This window comes from Psittacula echo (assembly GCF_963264785.1).
Source record: "Psittacula echo genome assembly, chromosome: 2".
NCBI classification, from domain to species: Eukaryota; Metazoa; Chordata; class Aves; order Psittaciformes; family Psittacidae; genus Psittacula; species Psittacula echo.
In genome coordinates this window covers 51,301,744-51,322,219 of record NC_137737.1, presented here as the reverse complement: position 1 = coordinate 51,322,219, position 20,476 = coordinate 51,301,744, and the positions used below count along the sequence as shown (strand labels likewise).

Below are 20,476 nucleotides of genomic sequence, written 5' to 3'. Positions count from 1 at the left end.
TAGGAAAGGAAATCTGTTAACAAAGATTATCTCAGCAGGAAACAAAAATTTACTGAAGCAACAATTCTATATGAACTTTCATTTCCAGTGACTCATGCCAGTATGTTCAATTTCATTCTAAACGTGAAACCTGCCCTTGTGGCTTGTTTTCTGCTGATGGATCACTGTCAAAACAAAGAACAATTACAAAATGTTCCCTCAATTCAGAATTCCTATTTGGCAAGTGATGCCAATATGACGCAGAGATCTAATTGTGAGATTTGTAATATGAAAATTTAATTTCTCCCCGTTTTGGATATTTAGACAACACAGGAAAGCTGGAAAAGTAGTTGACAAGAGTTTCTAATTATTCAGATTTTAGGTTTTAAGAAGACTCTATTTACCAGGGAGTTGAAGCCAAATTGGCAAACGTAAAATAATAAACCACAATATGCTAGGATAGTATACAAAATATTTGTTGTAATGTATTTATTGAGATATAGTGTCACTAGATTTGAATGCTGAATTAGTCTATTAAGCAGACTGCTATCTCAATATCATATTTTCCTGATTATTATAGTTACATTTTGCTTGAAATATTGCTTTAATTCTTAGAAAGTATTTTTACTTCACAAACAGATGATAATAATTCTATCAGTATATCTTTTGCAAAAGTAACATGCCCATTTTCACCCAAATTTGGGATTATGGGGTTCAACAAAATACATGCTTTCCCCATTTTGCTTTGTGACATGATGTACTCAAGAAGGCAAACACTGACATTTTCTCTCTTTGAAAATATATGAAATTTCCCATTACTGGAAAGCTCTCTTGCCCTGAATGACAAATTTCCCAGTGAGGCATAAGGAAGATGCAAATCTTGGAGTTTTAAAAGCATCTTATATTTTCTCAAATTATATTCAGCTGTACTTATCTAGCATTATGGCATGCTGCTGGATTACTGTTATCAATAAATCCATAAATAGGATGCGAAATGCATGTGAGCTGTCTGTGCATGAATAAAGAGCAGCCCAGCAATAAATCATAGCATAATATATAGTTTAAAATGTAGCAAAAGGAATGCCTTGACAAATCAATGCAGCTTGTTTTGTCACTGAGGGTGAAAGATTCATTATGCATCAGTTTTGAAAAAGCTGAATTTCTGAAGCATGGGTCATCTAGGACATATGATGTAATGAGAGAATATAGAAACATGCATAGAAAGACAAAAATAATCTTCTGAATAATAAAACCATATTAAATTTTCAGGTAAACTACAAGTCCTATGCAATACTTCATTGATCAAGAGTGGTCAGGAGTGCAATGCCAAAGAACAAAATAATGAACCCTGACTTCCTATGGATTTGGTCCCCACATGAGATTCAAGACTCTTTTTCTGAAGCTGGGTTATGTGTGCAGGCTTTCATTTCTGTTTTCTGGTGTCTGCTAAGGTCTAAGCTCATATTGTGGCACTTCATTCAGCTGAGAAATTCTTTCCTCTACCCAGTCACCTATTTTGATGAAACTTGGGGAAATCCAGTGTTTTGGGGAACTCCAAGCATCTGCCAGACATGACTGGAACCGGCATTAGGTCTTGAAGTTTGAGGTAGCAGAGGACACAGACACAAGGACAAACACACAGCCAGCAGGTTGCATAAGCCTAGGGTACAGCACAGAGACTAAAAATAAGATCAACGAATTGGCTTTCCTGCTGACAGCAGCAAACTGGCATAGGACATTTAATTCCCTCACATAATGATCACATAAATGACAGATGAGCTGTCACATGCAGTGCCTGCCCCATCCCTGCAGCAGGCGCCACTGCTCCCAGAAGCTGCATCACCTTGTGCTGCAAGGCAGATGGAAATGCCCCAAGAGCAGTTAGCACCAGAGAGAGGCCATGAACAAGGACGTTTTCTCTGGCATGCTTAGGAGGAGACACCTAAGACTGGCAGGTTTGGAAGAAGCTTAAAATGGGGTGGAGGAGAAGCCATGGGTGTTGGTGTCCCTTGGCCCCTGCAGCCTCCATAGGCAGTAGCGAGTGCCTCGTACCCAGCGCACCATCAGGCCTTGCAACCAAAGCCAAGGCTATGAGGCACTGACTGTCCCTTTTGCAAGAAGAGGGACAAGCCTAACATTTTCTTAAATATACGTATATAAAAAAAAGAGGAGATCTCTGCGAATTCTCGCCTTTGGTACGAGTTTCAAGCGAGCTGCGGTCACCGACAACCACCTCGTCAGAGATGGGACCGCCTGAAGAGACCAACGCCCCACAGGGGGCGCTGCTTCCCGAAATGGCGGCCGCGTGGCGGAAGAGGGAAGTCGGCTCTTCCTCAAGATGGCGGCGCCCAGGCGCGGCGTGGCTGGGGGTAAGATGAAGAGGCCAGCGGCAGCCCGCGCTCGTCGCGGTGGGAAGCTGGACAGGCTGCGCCAGGCGGTGCAGGACTTCGTGCAGAGAGCCGGCGACCAGCCGCCGCTGCCCCTGCTGAAGGACTCGGAGAGGCAGAACCGTAGAAGCCGCCGGGAAGCGAGGAAGGAGAAGCGCAAACTCAAGCGGATCCGCCGCCGCCGCCTCCAACGCGGGGAGCCGGTGGAGGCTCCCGTCGCCCCTGCCAAGCCGTCTCCTTTGAAGCCGGCTCCTTTCAAGCCAGCTACTTCCAAGCCGGCTCCTGCTGCCCGTCACAGAGCACCGGCCTCACCCGCCGCCGCCGCCGGAAAGCAGCGGCCAGGGCCCCCCCGGCAGCAAGACGCCGCACGGCCGGCGGTGCCGGCACCGACACCCCGCGAGGTCCCTGCCGCCGCAACCACCTCGGCGCGGAAGCGGGCCCTATTGGAGGCCAACGAGGAAGAGGACAAGGAGATCCGGCGCTTGGAGCGGCTGCTAGGGCTCGGCAAGCGCCGCAAGAAGCAGGAAGGGGCCGCGGTGGAGAAGGTGCCTCAGAGCTTCCTGCGGGACGGGCTGGGCTACGTGCTGGGCGCCCTGGGCTCCCGGGCTGGCCTCAGCAAGCTGTGCGAGAGCAGCGACGACGAGGAGGCACCGCCGGCGCCGCAGGAGGGACAGACGGTGCCGGGCGAGGAGGACGAAGAGCAACCGGAGGAAGACGAGGAGGATCCAGAGGATGCCTCAGACCTCTCCGAGGGGGATGATGTGGAAGGACAGGGGGAGCGCGAAAGCTCATCGTCTTCCACCGAGGACGACGGGGTGCCAGAGGCCTGCGAGCCCCCCGTCGAGGAGGAGGTAGGGTGTTCACTTTATATTAGGCAAACTGCTTCTCAAAGTACATGCCACAACATCAATACAGAGCAGTTTGCATCACCTCAGTAAAGCACGGATGTTTGTTATCTAGTCAGGCCATGGGCAGTGTTATCATGGTGAAAACAGATTCGGGCCCAGCAACAGCGTTGTCTTCAAAAGCTTGCCAAGGCCTAGCAACAGTGGTGAGGTGTTGAGGGGAGAGTTCCCCCAGGTCAAGGTGCTGGCAGGTAACACTCTAACGCACAAGGCTTGTGGACTTGCCTATACATACGAGGCAAGCAAAAAAAAGGACTTACCCCAGCGTTAAAGAACATGATTATCACAGAACACAGATAGGTTGGAAAAGACCTTTAAGATCGAGTCCATGTGCTTCTGCTAAGAGCAAAGAGAGCTTATGTTCAAATTAGTATCTGTTGTAAACTGGAGCATTACTTCTGGATGATGCCAGAGGTTCTGACTGTGGTCTGAGGTCTTGTAGCACGGGTGAAGAAGAGAAGGTGAAATGGGTCATTTAGCCAGTGTGCCACTAACTTAAACTGTTGGTACATCTGCAGCTGGTTAGAAATGATTAAAACCAAGATTTAAGATGACAGGTTTTAATAACTTAAAAAAAAATCATGGAAAGGGTAGAGGGGTTTTGCTGCTTTGGTCATAAAGGTTAATTTGTTGCATGCTTCTTTCTGTATGAATTCGTTACTTTGGCATTAGTTATTAGATGGTAAAATATATACTTGTCTAGAAGTTGTGCATATTGATCTTAAACAGAAATGTATATTTGTGTTTAAATGTTTTAAGATTTCATTTGGTATCTTACTGTTTTCCTATTAAGAGTCGTAATCACAGTGCTATGAAGTATGTTCCCCCTCAAGTAAGGAGAGCTCAGGAGATGCTAGATGACAAGAAAAGAGAAGAATTAGGAAGACTGAAGAAAATGGTGAATGGTCTTATTAATAGGTAATGTAATAAGCAAAGTCATTAATCTTTATGGTTCAGTGTGACAGTGCTCATCATTCAAAGAAAAGTGGCAAGAATGTGACTTTTCTCTTCACAAACTGATTTTAAGTTGGCAATCATGTCTGCTGTCCTTAATAATTATCTTTGTTGGTATAAATTTTTCAGAGTTGGTCGTTACAGAAGTTGAAAAATCTAGAAAATAAATTTAAGATTGGGCTGAATTCCACACAGCAGTTGCCTGCAAGTGCTAGGTATAATTCACTATGTGTCAATTAGAGTATGCCTATAAAAAAAAAATCCTCATAGTGTATTATAACTCCCTCCAAAAAAGCATTCTTTTCTTTTTGTAATTAAATAAAACTAAATTTCTACAGCACTGCAACTGAGGAGGAGCAACACTTCATAGCTTCAAGTGCTGAAGAACAGAAGTAATTCACACTTCTATGCATTTTAAATTTAGAGGATTGTAAAATAAATCTACTGGCATTTTCTTTTATCTGTTACCTATAAAATGCAGACTACAGTATGCAGTTTGTTCAGTGGTTTAGAATTTGATATACCTTATGCGGTATTTTCATACTTATTTTCTCCAAAGACTGATGTGCTATACCTAACAACAGCTCAGAACAAAGTCTCTCTTCTTAATAAGTCTGTTCAGTGTGAAAGGAAGCACATTGACCATGCTTTGTAAATACTGCTGCTAACCTGTTTTTACTTGTGAATATTAAAAACCAAACAAAACAACCATACAGAATTAAACATACGTTAGTTTGGTAAACACTGCAAAATACAAAAGGTCCTTTCCGGTCACCTTTTAATCTTCTTAAGCCAAACTAGTTTCTCTAAAAAGAAGAGGTAGTTTCTTAAGTAAATTGAAAATTGTGGAACCATGTAAAGAGAAGAAAAAGTGAACATTGGATTCTGTTTCTGAACAGGTTGAGTGAACCGAATTTGTCCTCCATTAGTGGACAAATAGAAGAGCTGTACATGGCCAACAGCAGAAAGGACATGAATGAGACTCTGACAGATATTCTCATGAATGCTTGTGTTACTGCAGTTGCCATGCCTGCAAGATTGATAATGGAGCATGTCCTTTTGGTCAGCGTTCTTCATCATAATGTAGGAATTGAGGTAATTCTTGCGGTTGGAAGTAATTTTGTTTAATAATACATTTTTGTAGAGTGTCTCCCTTGATATTTTGTTTGAATTGCCTGTTTGTCTTTTTGTCTTTTTTTCAATCCAAATCTTTCTGCATCCATAAAACTGGCAGGTTTTAAGCTTCAAATTTTCTCCTCTTTATTTAGACTACTTCTGTTCACTTGGGTGTATGAGGTTATTGTTCTTGAACGATATATATCCAGATAAGAAAAGTGCTACAGTTACAGAAATCCTTTTACATTGGTGGAAAAAGTCCTGGTTTTTAAAGCCAAATCATGCAGATATCAGTGAAATGAGCTGAATATATCAATTACTCCATAATATAAAAAACTTCAAAAAGCATGGCAAATTTTTTTGAGTTTTTTTGTGGTTTTAAGCTTGATGAGTGATTGAGGTGATGCATCTGTGGCTTACTTTTAAGAAGCGCTGAAACTGCTGACGGAAGATTTTTACCTCATTTCAGTGAGATGTCTTTCACAAAACGGAGGTGTTTCAGCATCATGTTCCCATCACATTTTTCTACACCTACATTTTATTTCTACATCTCAGTGCAAAAGATCTATTTATGCAAGTTCTTCAGCTTATATAGTGACCTGAATGCTGTCTCTGAAACCATATTAAATATCAGGTGGATGCAATTACAGCAGCTTTCTCCATGCAGCCTTGCCATAAAACTTTTTTTTTTTACCCTCTTTGCTGCTTGAAAGGTAAATACAACATAATAATATAGTGCTGTCCAAAGGAGAGAAACAGAATCTTTTTGGAACTTTGCAGAATACCCAGTAGTAGGTTTTAGATACAGATACACTAGTAGGTATTAGAAATACATAGACGATACCCAGACTGTCTTTGTACTACTGACTCTATTAGATACCATCTTTGAATCTAAAATGGGTTTACTGTAATGCACCTTTCTTTTTTTTTTGTTCCTGTAAAATACAGAATATGCATTACACAAAAGTGTGATAGCACAGCTGCATTTAAGATTAGTTTGAACAATGCAGAAGCTGGGGTTCCAGTAACTGTGTTTATACATTTGTGCAATATGATAATTGGATTAGTGAAAACCTAAGCTGGCCAAGGCTTGTAGTGCAGGTCAGTACTGCTACTGGGACTTGTGCTTTTCATAAGAACAATCAGCAAAAAATTATCGTCATCATAATGTGGGAAGTCTTGTCTAGCAGCAGCGTGTTCATTACCTACCCATGTTTTGGTATGGTTTCTAATTCCAGTCTTCAGCCTCAGTTCACTCTTCACAAATATAGATTCCAAATTTTCTTTTCCCAGTTGTACTACTGACAAATGGCTAAGACTTACCCCCACTTCAAAATCAGCCTAAGCTTATGCTCAGCAGCTGTGAAAACTTGGTATGTTGGGAGTTGGTTTACAGTATTATTTTTTACCCTTCTGTTAAGGATTTTGTTCTGGAATGTTGAACTCTGTGATGTGTTTGGGTTTTGACGTGCAGCTTTTACTGGATGAATGACTAGCAGTAACAACATGCTAGCCTGACAGCTAGGAAGATGCTAATATGTGTTCATGAAAATTATGTAAACAAATTCTGATGTATGTGTGCTGTAAGTTCGTAACATTCACTTTTCTTGTACAGACATTGAAAGGCAACTGGTTTCATACATAAGGTCTAAATAACATATACTTTAAGAATTTGTCACACCACTTAGATATTTGTATATGTAAATGTAGAACATCCATATTGGCTTAGAGGAGCAACAATACATCTTTAAAATTAATAGTGGCAGTGTGTCAGAAGTTAATGTTTTACAGATGTCTGTAACATCTACTTATGGTTAATGGCTGGGGTTTTTTAAACTTTTTTTTCCTCCTTAATGCAACTGCTGCCAGGTCGGTGCTCACTTTTTGGAAGCTGTGGTGAAGAAATTTGATGAACTCTCTAAAAGTGATGCTGAGGGGAAAGAATGCGAAAACCTGCTTGCCTTGATTGCTCATCTGTATAATTTCCATGTGGTTCATTGCCTGCTGATCTTTGATATTCTGAAAAAGCTTGTTAGCGCTTTCACTGAAAAAGAGATTGAGTTGATTTTGTTTCTTCTGAAAAACGTGGGCTTTTCCTTAAGAAAAGATGATGCGTTGGCTTTGAAGGAACTGATCACTGAAGCCCAGAGGAAAGCAAACACAGCAGACAAGAAACTCCAGGATCAGACTAGGGTATGTATGTGTGTTTTAAAGATTTTCTGCTCTGAATAGACTTTAATAAGCACTTAAATACATGTATTAATTTACCAAAATGTTTTCTGCTACACTCTATTTAGGTTCTAAGGTACCATTAATATTCAGTAGTTGGCATTCAGTTATTTGCATTCTTCTTGTCTGTCTTTCTCTGTTAGTTCTTTGGACACAGCCACCAAAATGCTTGTAATGGGTGAAACTCAGACTGGTTTGTGCTCCTGATAATACTTGATAATAGTTTTTACACTTCAAAAAATGGCCATGGTGTTTAGCAGATTAAACTTTGAATTGAAGCTTGAACACAAATGTATGTAATAGGAGTTAAAGTAACGTCTTTCTCTGTGTTTATGTAATCTAATTTTTGATGTATATTGCTAGCCAAGCTGCTTATTGTCACAGAATAGTAATTTCAAAGTACAGTTTCCACTTTTATTTAATAAGCTTTTCAGCACATAATCCACAGAAATATTTCTTTTCTCAATAGGTTCGGTTTATGCTAGAGACTATGCTGGCACTAAGGAATAATGACATGCGTAAGATTCCTGGTTATGATCCTGAACCAGTTGAAAAACTCCGCAAATTGCAAAGAACACTGGTGAGAACTTTCTCGGCATACGTTGTATGGCTATTCTTAAACCAGAAGTAATTATTTGTATTGTACATTGGCTTGACAGGCTATGGTATTTTTTAATTCATTCAACATTCAAACTCTTGTGAACAAAAGTCACTTCTTAGGTAATTAAGTATACGTCCTGGGTCCAAGTTAATTCAGCAGTCAACCAGCCTTCTGCAAAACCATTTGGGAAAGGACATAATACTTAGCCAAAGACTTTTCCTCAAAGTCCTATACTTGAAAAAGAGATTGTGGGAAATTTAATGATTGTGGAGGAGAAATGAGTCAATATGACAAGTTCCTTTTTTCCATAGATTTTGTATGCAGGCACCCTCTTCTAACCTCACCAGGTTTATTTTTGAAGTCTTAACACTTCTGAAAAGCTGGAGAGAGGGCAGTTTGTCTAGAACAACCTAGTATAAAATGCATGAAAGTAACTGTCTGTTTGGATTAAGAACTATTTTCAGAAGTGTGTAAGTGCAGGATGTGTGCATCAGTAATAATAGGCCAGGCAAAACCAAGCCCAGGTAACCTGGTTCTGTAGAGTTTCCTCTCAAATTTTCACAGTCCTCCTGGTACGCTTCTAGGATTTTGTTGAAAATTCTTCTTTTGTTTAAAGAGTTTGAACTCTTTGCTGTTTGAATTGTACAAAACTTAAGACATTTTATCATGCCATTTTATTTCATCAGAAGTGTTGAAAAGGAAAATCATGACCAGAACAATCTGCAGCTGATTCTCAATGTCAGCTTCGGTCTCTTGACTCTTCAGTGTCATCAAGTCTTGAATTCTAATCAAGTTTTATGGTTGGAAGATGGCTCCTTTTAATTGATTATTTCTCTCTTTCTCTTTCTTTTTTTTTTTTCCCTAATAAAAAATAGAGCTTCTAAATGTAGATTTAAGCAACTTCTCACCTTTGAAAAATTAGAGCATATGGGAGACTTCTAAATTCCTTTCAGGCTGCTGACTGAAACTAAAGACTGGAGAAGGAATGTGTGAAGACCTTTATAATTAAGATATTAACTTAATTGTTTAAAATATTTGTTTTAAAGTAGTTTAAAGCAATTAAAGTATTTGGGGGTTTTGTGTTTTGGGGGTTTGTTTTTAAAGAAAGCTTCAAATAATGGCTTTTGGGGTTTTTGTATTTTGTTAAGGTCCACAAAAGTGGTTCTGGAAAAGAAACTGAGCTCCGTGTCTCCCTGGAATCTCTCCTCAGTGCTGATCGGGTTGGTCGCTGGTGGATAGTTGGGTCATCCTGGAGTGGAGCACCAATGATTGATGAGACAAATAGCAAGACTCAGCAGAAACTGCATATAGGAAAGGTAAATCCAAGCAGCAATTGTTATAAGAGACAGTGTTTGTGATCTTTTGCATGTTCTTCATACAAGTGCATAATTTTGTTTCAGAGCCCACAAAAAAAAATACTATGGTATAGCTTTTTTTTTTTTTTTTCCCATTCCATGGAATTGCAAAAATCATTTGTGGAAGTGGAAAAGAGATGGGATTTAAAAGTGGATTTCCTAGTATAAATTCTGACAGGTAGTGTTGCCTGTCTGTGGGTGGCATATATCTACGCTGATTACGAGAGTAGTGTGGTAAGAATGTCACAGTGACTTACATTAGAGAAGCACATCTTAAATAATTGGCACAATTAAAATGCATTAAAATATATTTCCCTCATTGAAAAAGCTGTTGCTGATTCTTATGCCTCTGGACAAAAGCTCAGGACCTTTGGGCTACTGCTTCATAGCTTACTGGAGATCTTCATTAATGATCTTATGCAAGGCTACGCAGAAATAGGTTTCTTAAAGCAAGCATAAATAAAATAGCATTTAATCTTAATTTTTTGCAGGTGAGTTCAAAGATAATGGAGCTCGCTCGTAAGCAGAGAATGAACACCGATATCAGGAGAAGTATTTTTTGTGTCTTGATGACAAGTGAAGACTACCTGGATGCCTTCGAAAAGCTTCTCAAGTAAGTACAGACTTGCACAGAAGACAGCCCGCAGCTAAAAATAGCATTAGCTGGGTTGGAAAAATACCATTGTTGGTCTGGGCTTAAGCGCATTTAATTGGTAATAAAATTAGAGAAGTGCATAGATAGCTATCCATGTAGAGTAAAAAGGTAGGAGAAGGACCAAAACCCTGGTGTAAGGACTAGGGAAGGGACTAGAAGGGAAGTTAGAACTGACTGGCAGTTGAAGGAAAGGAGTAGCCCCGAATATTGTCACTCATGTCTATAACTCTGATTTCCAGCATCTTTTGACTTCAGGAGTCTGTATCTTTTTGCATTGAGGATGTGTTTCCTGATCTAGTGGGTGGAAGTCCGTTGCAGACTTGCTTCCTTACAGATGCAGACCAGAAGCCCCTTCAAAATATCTCTTGGTTTTCTTGCTGGATTTCCATACTGCTGCCACTTCCTTTACTTCTTACCACCTTTTTAATCCATCTTGCAGGTCTCTGTCCATAATTACATGACCTGATAGTGTTCTAGCACCTCCACTTCCCTCTTAGCTTTGGATTTGCTTCAGAGTCGCATTCCATATTAAGGCCAGTTTCCTTATCACTTAGCAAACAGCTCTTTAGAAGAATATTTGATCAAGGAAAAGCGTAAACTAAGCTGTTCTTTATGTCTGTCAGAATAGTACTGTAAGTCTGTAGTAACTGGGAGGGGAGAGAGATCAGGTCTGAACTTCTCTTTTGCAGCCTGTTAATTCAAGGGAATTATCTTACCAGGATGGCATGCTATTATTTAATTTGATAACCAAACCAAAACAGACTTTTTAATAAAGTCAACTAATATTTGATTAAATGCCACTTCTGTAAAACACAGCTTGGATGTAAGACTGTGATGGAGTCATTCCAATATCTTAATATGGCCTGTTCAATTAAAAGAAATTAGCTGCTGCTGCTGCAGTTCTTGCCAAGGCGTGGTAGCTCAATTTGCAAATTGATCCTTGACTCTCATCTGTGCTATTTAAACTAGTATACAAATCTGTATGCATACAGGCTTGGCAGAAAAACCGTGGAAGGCCTGGTGTGTCTTGATACTGATTTTTATACAGCAAGCTCAGAAAGAGGAATTCAGAAATCTGCCTGCATCTGGCAGAGTATAATGGAAAGTACACAGAATTGTCAGTGAAGGATTAACTTCAATGTGAACATGTGTTCCAGAGTGTATGGGAATTTATATTCATAAGTTGGAAGTCAGTCTCATGAGGAAGAGGACAGGAAAATATATCAAGAATTATTTTGACTGCCCTTGTTGACTCATCTGCTGCTATATCTCTGGCAGAGTTTAGGTGTGATTAAATGGTAATTTAAATTGTTGTAAGTCCAGGCTACTATAGTTTTGCTTGTCTTTTTCCTTCTTACAGTAAAAGTAATTAATTTGAAGCCAGAACAGCTCCCTGAAGTGGCTCAGCTTGTGATTGCAGAAGTGTCAATGTAAAGGGAGGGTTGGGAACGTCACTGAAGGCTAAGAGGAGAGAGTAAGACTTGATCCATTTCATTAGATGAAAGGCTACACCTCCCTCACAAACCGCAGATTCACACAGCAGGCGGAATGAATGCTTCTAAAGTTTGATGCAGAGGCAATTTTAAAAGCTATTTCATGGGCATGAAGAATTTGAGAAATTTTATATCTCACAAAAAATTGAAACTTTGAAAAGCTTTATCTACCCTGTTGTAGTATGGTGTGTAATTCAGGATAACAATTATGTGATCACATCTACTAAAATAATTTCAAATCACTTTTAAAAGGTTTGAGCTTTACTATTTTTGATCTAAAGGCAGTGATAGTCTTGGGCTTCAGCTGATGATAACTAACCTACTTAGAGGCAGGCTTCTGCTAGCAATAAATAAGCTACTTCAGAGGCAGTTATCCCATATACAGCAGGAAATTCTTAACATGATCAAGACATACAAGTCCGTGGAAATACTGTCAGTCATGAATGATATAATAGGTGAGGTGGTTGCATATTCTTTATCAAAGATTATCAGGCTTGTGAAATCTCTACAGGTTTACAGTGAAGCTCAGCAGTGAAAGACAATCCTGACTCCTAAATTTTAGATGTTTAGGAATGTTAGGTCTGAAAAGATAAAATAATGCTAGGTCTGCAAAGAAGCGAACGTAAGAATAAAGTTCAACATCAAAGTGCTGATTTACTTGGTTATAGCTGTCTGGCAACATGAGTATTTCCTAAATAAGCAATTCATGATAGAAATTATGATGGAGCCAAATTAGTGACTGCAGTGTAACTTCATGAGTTACAGTGCATGTCTGGTAGCTGGAAACTTGTTTTAAAAAAGGAGCTTTTGTTGCTCTTTAATAAAATCAGGTAGAACTTGGCTGATGTTAGCAAGCAAATTCTATCACAGACACGGCACTTACAGTGCTGTTCTCTTCTGGAGGAGTAGAATTCTAAGTTTTCACTGCTCATTAGCAATCATCCTAGAAATCATCCCAGATTTTCCTGTTGTAAAACCTTGAAAGCTGGGGGAGGGGAGTGTGGCTGAAAGACAGTATTTTCTCTACTAATCTGGTGCGTGTCTGTGATCCAATGCAGTGGCAGGTGTCTGGAGGTGTATACAAATGAGGGATATTGGAATCAACCAATGGCAAACTACAGGTGGTAGAGCATGTTCCAGTGGAGTCAAACTTACTTAGAAAATACACTTGAGTTACACCAATGGCATACGAAACTTGAGCTTTAAACAATTAAAAGAATTTTGTTTGACATTTGTCAGACTATAATATGGAGCATTTTTCATTTTAATTGGTTTTAATGCTGCCAAGCATTTGGCAGCCTGGGAAGCTAAATCATATTATTCACAGAACAGGTGCCTTGCGAGTTAGTTGCCAATCCCTGCCCCAAAGTGCCTCAGCTCTCTTTTTAGACTGGTCAGCTGTTCAAGTGGGAAGGCTGTTCAGTCGTTGGCCTTTACGCTGAGGCAGCCAACATTGATACTGACTGTTGACTCTGTTCTTCAGGCTTTTTTTTTTTTTTGGGGGGGGGGGGGGGTGTTAAGGTGATTTGAAACGGCTGACTGCATCCTTTTAATATCAAACAATAATGAATTTCAAGTATTATGTAGCATGGAGTTGACTTAGAGATTAAAAGATTCATATCACTAAGTAAGTGGGAAAAACATCCTAATATATTATCCCTAGTAAAAGCAGATACTTCATAGAAGTGAAGGGTGCCTTGGACATGTTTCTCTAAAAAGGCTTATACTGATCCAAAATCTGCTTTTCCCCACATGACCATAGCTACAAGTGTGACATAACTGCAACAGGGTGCTACAGTTCTTGTTTCACTATTTAATGTGTGTATTGGTACACCATGCAACAACACTTGCTGCACTGCTGCTGCACAAGACTTCATGATGGCAGTGCTCTCTCTGTTTTTCTTCACGAAGAGCTACAAATATGGAGTGATCTACCTTTCCTTCCTCAGGCACTAATTACGCTTGTATCATTCCACTTCTGTCTGTTGAAGTCTTGCTTTTGCAGCCAATCCTTTTAACGTCAATAAGACTATAGCATTTTCATATTGCCATACCAGGATACTGATGTAGCACACAGTTTTAAGGGGTTGTCCATATAGTGTTTTTTTAAGACTGTTTTTGCAAGAACTTCCTCACAAGTGAAATTGAATGTAGTGTTTGGGTTTTTTTCTTTTTTAACAAGTTATTACTCTTGGATGTTGACTGTAGCTTTTGCTTTGTGTCGGTAATCTTTTCCTTACTAAATGATTCTCATTCTGTTGTGGAATTTTAGGCTTGGACTGAAAGATCAGCAGGAGAGAGAAATCATTCATGTTGCACTTCATTGCTGCTTACAGGAGAAGACATATAACCCCTTCTATGCATTTTTGGCTAACAAGTTTTGTGAATATCAAAGACGGTTTCAGGTGAAGAAAAATCTGTTCCTACTTTGATTTAGTGTTGCTATTGTGGTTAGGAAGACAGCTATTAAATACCTGAGAATGGATGCATGCCTTTTAAGATCTTCATTCTGAGAAATAATTCTGCTGGTCTAGCTATGCATTTGGTAAGGCATGCTCATGGTGAGGTCTGAATAGGAAATAAAGTAACTACAGCGGAAGGCTTGCTTTCCTTCGTTTTACACAATTCAGAGGAGTTGAACAGTCTGATCAAGCACCTGTTAATTCACAGAGGGATCGTAAAGAATAAAAGATCAGAAGCTTTTTTGTTATGTTGTTACTCATTTAAGCATTCACTTGATTGTAGGATTAATTTTTTTTACCTTTGACACTTAGGTGACATTTCAATTTAGTATTTGGGACAAAATCAAAGACTTAGAAAACCTGTCAGCTGCTGCCATCTCCAACTTGGTTTCGCTGTTGGTTCATTTATTAAGAACAAAATCATTGTCACTTTCAGTTCTCAAGGTTGGTGTGTTTTCTTTTCAAAATACTTCTGTGTTTTCATTGCATTTGCTGATTCTATGGAAAATGTATTTTCTCTGGTACCTAGCTGGTGCTTTAGCTTTTCAAGTTCATAAGCCAAGACAAAACTTGTTCTAAAATTACTAAATTAACCCAATTGGTTACAGTAACACTATCATTTTGGGAAAAGGGAATCTGTGGTGACCCAGGCATACAGAAAGTCTACAGTTCTATATCTAGAGCAGTTGTAAGATTATATTCTTCAGAGTATCCTGAGTTGGAACTAACGCCCCTTCATTAATAGGCTTTGTCAGTGGATTTCCTGCTATGCTTTTTAGCTGGTGTTGATTTTTATTAGACCAGAAAGTAATCTACTGAGCACTTGGATTTATCTAGTTGAAAAATTATACCTGATACTGTGGTACTAGTAGACAGGTTAATTCCTTAAAAAGTTCTCTGCGTTCCTTATTGATTGGGTTTTAGAGGCAGCGTTCTCAGCTAATTCTTCTGTGCCGAACTTAAGACTCTGTATATATGGGAGGCCAGTTGGTGTGCTAAAAGCTGTTCATTTAGTACAGAATTCGTCTGTTTGAAATACTCCAATTCTCCCTCTCTCCTAGGTAATCGAATTCAGCGAACTAGATAAACCCAAAGTCCGTTTCTTGCGACAAGTATTAAGCATGCTGTTAATCAAAACAGATGCTGAAGACCTTTGTGACATTTTTGTGAGGTAGGTGAGCAGAGACATCTGTAGGGAACCCTTGGTGAGTAGTAATTAAGAAGGTAAGAAGTTTGCTTGTTGGGAATTATACAGTGCCTTTTCCAAAGATCAGACACCCATCTCTTAACAAGTAAACTCGTCTGGGTGACTGGGGTGAAACTTATAATTTGTGTGTTAGTACAGGCTAACCCATCAAATTGGGTGATGATGTTTCAACCCTTGTGCTGCAACACAAGGAAGCTGAGACATGTTATTCGCCTCAGGTTTTGCTGTAATGTAATCGTTTACATAAAGCAAGTCTGAGGCTCCAGTAATCCATTTTATTGTTGAGGTTCAATTGTACGCTGAGTGTGTTTGGGCTGTTTGCCAAACCAACGTAGACTTGCTGGTAATTTGAAAGCCTCATCAGAAAAGCTCCTTTTATAGGTTGGATTTTTTTTTTTTTCCCTTGTGTTCTCTGAAGAAGATAAAGAAAAAGAAAATTAAGAAACTTCGAAAACAGTAGAAGACTAAATTCACTTTTTGATCTGTATCTTTACAGGATATCTGACAACCCCAAACTGGGAATGCTACGGGAAGGCTTGAAACTCTTCCTTACCCACTTCTTACTGAAAAATGTACAGGCCCAAAAAACTGCTGAAGAAGCTAGCTTATTAAAAGAAAGAGTTGAACTAGCAACCAAGGCTTTGCAAGCAAAAGAATCCAAATTGAGGTTGTAGTTCTGTTTTTCTAATAAAACTCGTAGAGAAACTTGAGTCTGCACAAAGATGCAAAGGTTTGATAGTCTTTCAGACCCAAATAATTGAGAATGACGAGAGCCATCTTAGTCTAAAGGGTCTGGTTTTTGATGCAGTTACTCTGCTCTGCACAGTTGTTGGAGGTTGAATTGAAGGTGATACAAGGCCTTTTGAAGACAGGGAAAATGCATTTTTTTATCATGTCCCTTTTTAGTATGAGTGCTTCATCTTGATGGTTACTATCAGGGGAAGAGGGAGAATTTACTGCCAGCTGGGAGTATCACACAAGAGTGTTCTGCATTGCATGTTTTAGCCTTTTATTTAAAATAATAGCACAACGCTGACCACCATCTGTTAAAGAATGAGCCTTAACTAAAGGCTTTTAATAACCAATCATGGTACTTGCCTCAAGAAATAGGCCACTAGATGGCACAAGTACTGGTGAGTACTTTTACAAGTACTTTTGACAGAAACCAACTTTTTTTCTTAAAGTGTTAGTTATTCACTAATTCTGTGAATTGTTTACCTGATTGTGGGTCAGGAACAGATCTTCAGTTGGAGTCAAAGTTGTAGTAAAACGACTTGAAGATCTGACGTTGCCCAATTTTATTGGGTTTAGAGATCACAGCATGGTTTTATTGCTCTTTTAAACTGTTTTTTGCAGCTTTAAAATTGGAGTTGCCTAATCACTTGTGATAATCAGATTTTTATAGGCATAAAGAATTATATCAATATGAGTCTTTTATTAAGAGAATACATTTCTAAAGAATTTGCTTGCATTTTCCATTCAGATGTTAAAAAATCATGCATTTCTTTGTAACAGTGCTAATAGTTTGTTTCTTTTGTTACTTTACCATTACACATTAAACTGCAATTTTTCTAAGGGCCTTGTTGTTTACATTAGCTTTACTCTAGCTAGCTTGCCAGGAAAGGAATGACCTTAAACTGGGGGGAGGGAGGGAAGCACATTGTCATGTGCTGCAGCTGCATCATCTACCTGTGCTAGAGCTGCCAGCCGTGTTTTTGTATGCAGGTTTGCCCTCTGGTGTCCAATCGTCTCTTCCCTTCTGATGCCTCCTAATTGCGTTTGATACCAACTGATCTATTCACCTGCTTTGGATCTCTCCCTTTTGGGAGAATTTGCTCCCTGTAGGCATCCTCCAGAAAACTTTCACTTCTGCAGCAAGGGAGGTAGACAAGAATTTTTTTTATTACTATGCTTTAATCAAAGAGTTGAATATAGAATACTCTGCTTGCTCAATCATATGAGTAACGTTTTCAGGCAAAGGAGTGCTTCCCCCAGCTGCCAGCAGCCAGCGGTTTTCTCACTTTTTATCTGATGGAGAGGGTGAGTTATAGGGAACAATATGTCTTGGGAGCAGAGACACTCAGTTTCAAAATCCCAGGTTAAACCAGCACAGTAACAGCTAACACAGAAGAGATTACTATTAAAAGAACAAAGCAAGATGCTTGCTTCAGCCCGTCTTATGCCGTTAGCAGCTTTTAAGCATACAAAACATCTTATGTGCAACAGGCAGAAGAGGAAAAAAAACTTTTATGTATTGCTAAAATTCATACCAATTAACAAAAATACAGGCAGCAGAATTATTGACACTATTTTGATGGTTACAAAAGTCACAACTTTTGGATAGTGTATGTAAAGAGCTCCCTTACAAACAGCCATGCCACAAACCTTGTGGTTTAGTTCTGGAGACTGGACTCGGGCAAAAAAATCTGTGCAAATCCCTACAAACTGGCTGCTGTGGAATGTTTGGGATCTCAGTGAGTAAAAATTGCACCCCCCATCCCACAGGCTGCAGCAGCCACCTAATTCATTACCTTTTTTGCAGGGATTTGGGTAGACCCAGTGTTTCAACGTGTCTGTGGTTTAATAATACATAAATGGAAGCACATTGTGCTAACCACGAGTTTAAGGCAACTTTGCTCCACCAGATAGATGTTGAAACATCTTCCTTAGATGAAATGTGCCAGGCTGATGGGTTATTGTTTGCACACTTTGCTTGATGGTCAGAGCTGCCCACCTTTGCTGCCTGTGACAGGATTGCCTTGTGTTTTATGGGTTGGAGTCTACTCACTTGCTGCAGCTGCCTGAGGCAGTGTGATGCAGGTGTTGCTAACCTTACAGTCTGAAATTACTATTTGTTTTACACTGAGATTAGCATCAGTTATTATTTATCCTAACCAGCTAGTATGTTTTGTTCAAACTTAACTGTTATTACAGCCCTTGCTTTGTTCCTGAAGCAAACAGATTTTACCTGCCTGCAGCTTTTACACTTGTCACGTTTATGTATAAATATAAATTATTTTTTTTAAAAAAAATGAATTTTCAAGCCAAAATCTGTTGCCAGGCTATAGTGAAGGTATGAGGACAGTTGCTGTTGGTGGTTCTGTTATGTTTAACAATTTTTATCATGGTTCTCCTGACCATATTGCTACAGCTTGACAGAGATGGAAGGCCTGTCAAGAGTGTGCTGGTGGTCAGACGCGTGCATCTGCGAGCTGTCACTGCTGTGGTCCAGTTGCATCCCAAAGATAAAAGGCACATTGTGAAAAGGAAAGCTGAGATTATTGTATATTTAATTCTAATATATATTTTAGTGATATACATGCATAAATGTGTGCATATATAACATATGATTTTAAGTATCATCCTTTTTTAACCCTGGAGAAAAAACTTGTCACACCAGAGTTAGTCCTGCCAAAGTGTCTCCTTATAGCAGGGCTGTTGGTGCTATGAGGTCTTTCTATAACAGCAGCAAGTCCCAGTGCTGGCAGGAGGCTTCCTGCAACACTGCACACAAAGCACAGACTGGCAGCAGTTTGCTGGGGAAGTTACACCATTCTTGGACATGTTTTGCTTTGTTTGCTGTGGAATAAATGTTCAATAACACACATACACAAAGATGTCGAGATTTCTCCATATCAAGTGTTAGCCAGCATCAAGCCTCTATCAGAAACGTTGCCTGATCATTCCAATAAGGGAGATGGCACTTAAAATGTCCAAAATACATTTGTAAGGGAGGGTTGGGGGAGTTACTACCTCATGAGCAAAAATGGGCTTTCAGTTGGTAAAAATACACTATGCTGGAAATACACCAGGCAGCTACAGCTGCATCACTAACCCTTACTCCTGACAAGCCAGTGGAAAATACAGCATGACCTGCTTGAACTAAATGCTGGATGTTTCCTTTTTTTCAGCTATATAGCAGATGATCTCAATTCCCTCTTTAAACAGCACTATCCACTCACAGCTATTATCATGGTTTCAATTTTTTGTTTTCTTTTAAGCTGGACAGTGCTGTTTTAAACCTTCTCTGTTTTCTGTATCAGAATTAACAGGGCAGCAAAGTCTGGTTTTTAGCTTTGGCTGGAGTGTTACGCTGATAAATCATACACAAGTCCTTTTGGCAGGGTTTTAGCACCGCACCTGAATAGGCCAAGTATCTGCAGGGCTATTTTAACTTGACTTTTTTCCATTGTCCCACACACCGGGGATGACGAGTTGGTATCAGTCGTGCTCCAAAAGCGCAGACGCAAGCAGGTCTGTACTGTCTGTCCTGCCTCGCGGTAGCGAAGGTGTGCAACCCAATACTGTGCTTAAACCACATCTGGGATCGTTTGGTTTGCATTGTTCTATGGGTGAACTTTGCATGTGAAAAGCTACAGCCTGGGAGCAGTGTGGTGCCAAATGTGCACGACCGTGCTTTCAGCTTAATAAATACATGAGTGGCAACTCAAATACTCAACTTTTTGTTGCATTGGGTGTAAGGGGGGCTTAGTGCCCCGCTACATTCCATGTGTGCAAGAATCAATCCTTGATTTTCTCCTGCAGTAGATGAAGCTATTTTGTTTTCAGGAGACAATTTGATCCATAGAGTCACTTTTCCAAAGGCTGGGTGTAAGTTTTACCCAAGACTTTCAGGTTGGACTGATTTCAGGAATGGTAGGTAGAGATATGACTCTTTTACCATATGCCACTTCTTGTGATTTCATCTCTTGGAGGAACTTTCGTTCCCCCTCCAGTAAAGCTGAGTTTACCATGAGGCCTGCAGGCATGAACATTACAGCTGCTCATATAAAATAGCTGCGCTGTCCTCAAATTCTGGTGTGACCTGCATCCTTGCTTTAAAGCCAATTACAGTAGCCTTCCGCTAATTTAGATGCATGCACAATTCAGAATCGGATATCATGTGGTTTCCCTAATAACACTTTAAGGAAATGAAATTAGTGTCTACTGAGAAAAAGCTTAGGAAGAGCCAGCTGGCACCAGAAATTCCTTAAAACTTGTGTCCTAGGACAAAACAGTTCACACACCAAAATCAGCTCATGCTGTGTGAAGGAGGGCTTCAAAGTGAACACATTCAAAAATGTCCAAGTAATGTAACTAGAATGAGAGGTACAGAGTGAAATTAAACATAGA

General features: G+C 39.8%; 1 protein-coding gene across 1 annotated transcript; it reads left to right on the top strand.

The window, feature by feature from the left end:
* Positions 1-2,317: 2,317 nt before the first annotated feature.
* Positions 2,318-16,662, top strand: NOM1 (nucleolar protein with MIF4G domain 1; the record flags this gene model as incomplete). Its single annotated transcript, XM_080611789.1, has 11 exons — positions 2,318-3,217; positions 4,065-4,189; positions 5,125-5,320; positions 7,211-7,534; positions 8,040-8,150; positions 9,320-9,487; positions 10,018-10,139; positions 13,947-14,079; positions 14,449-14,580; positions 15,198-15,307; positions 15,840-16,662. 11 exons carry the CDS (start codon positions 2,318-2,320, stop codon positions 16,015-16,017), a joined length of 2,499 nt encoding a protein of 832 aa, XP_080467915.1. The 3' UTR covers positions 16,018-16,662.
* Positions 16,663-20,476: the final 3,814 nt, after the last annotated feature.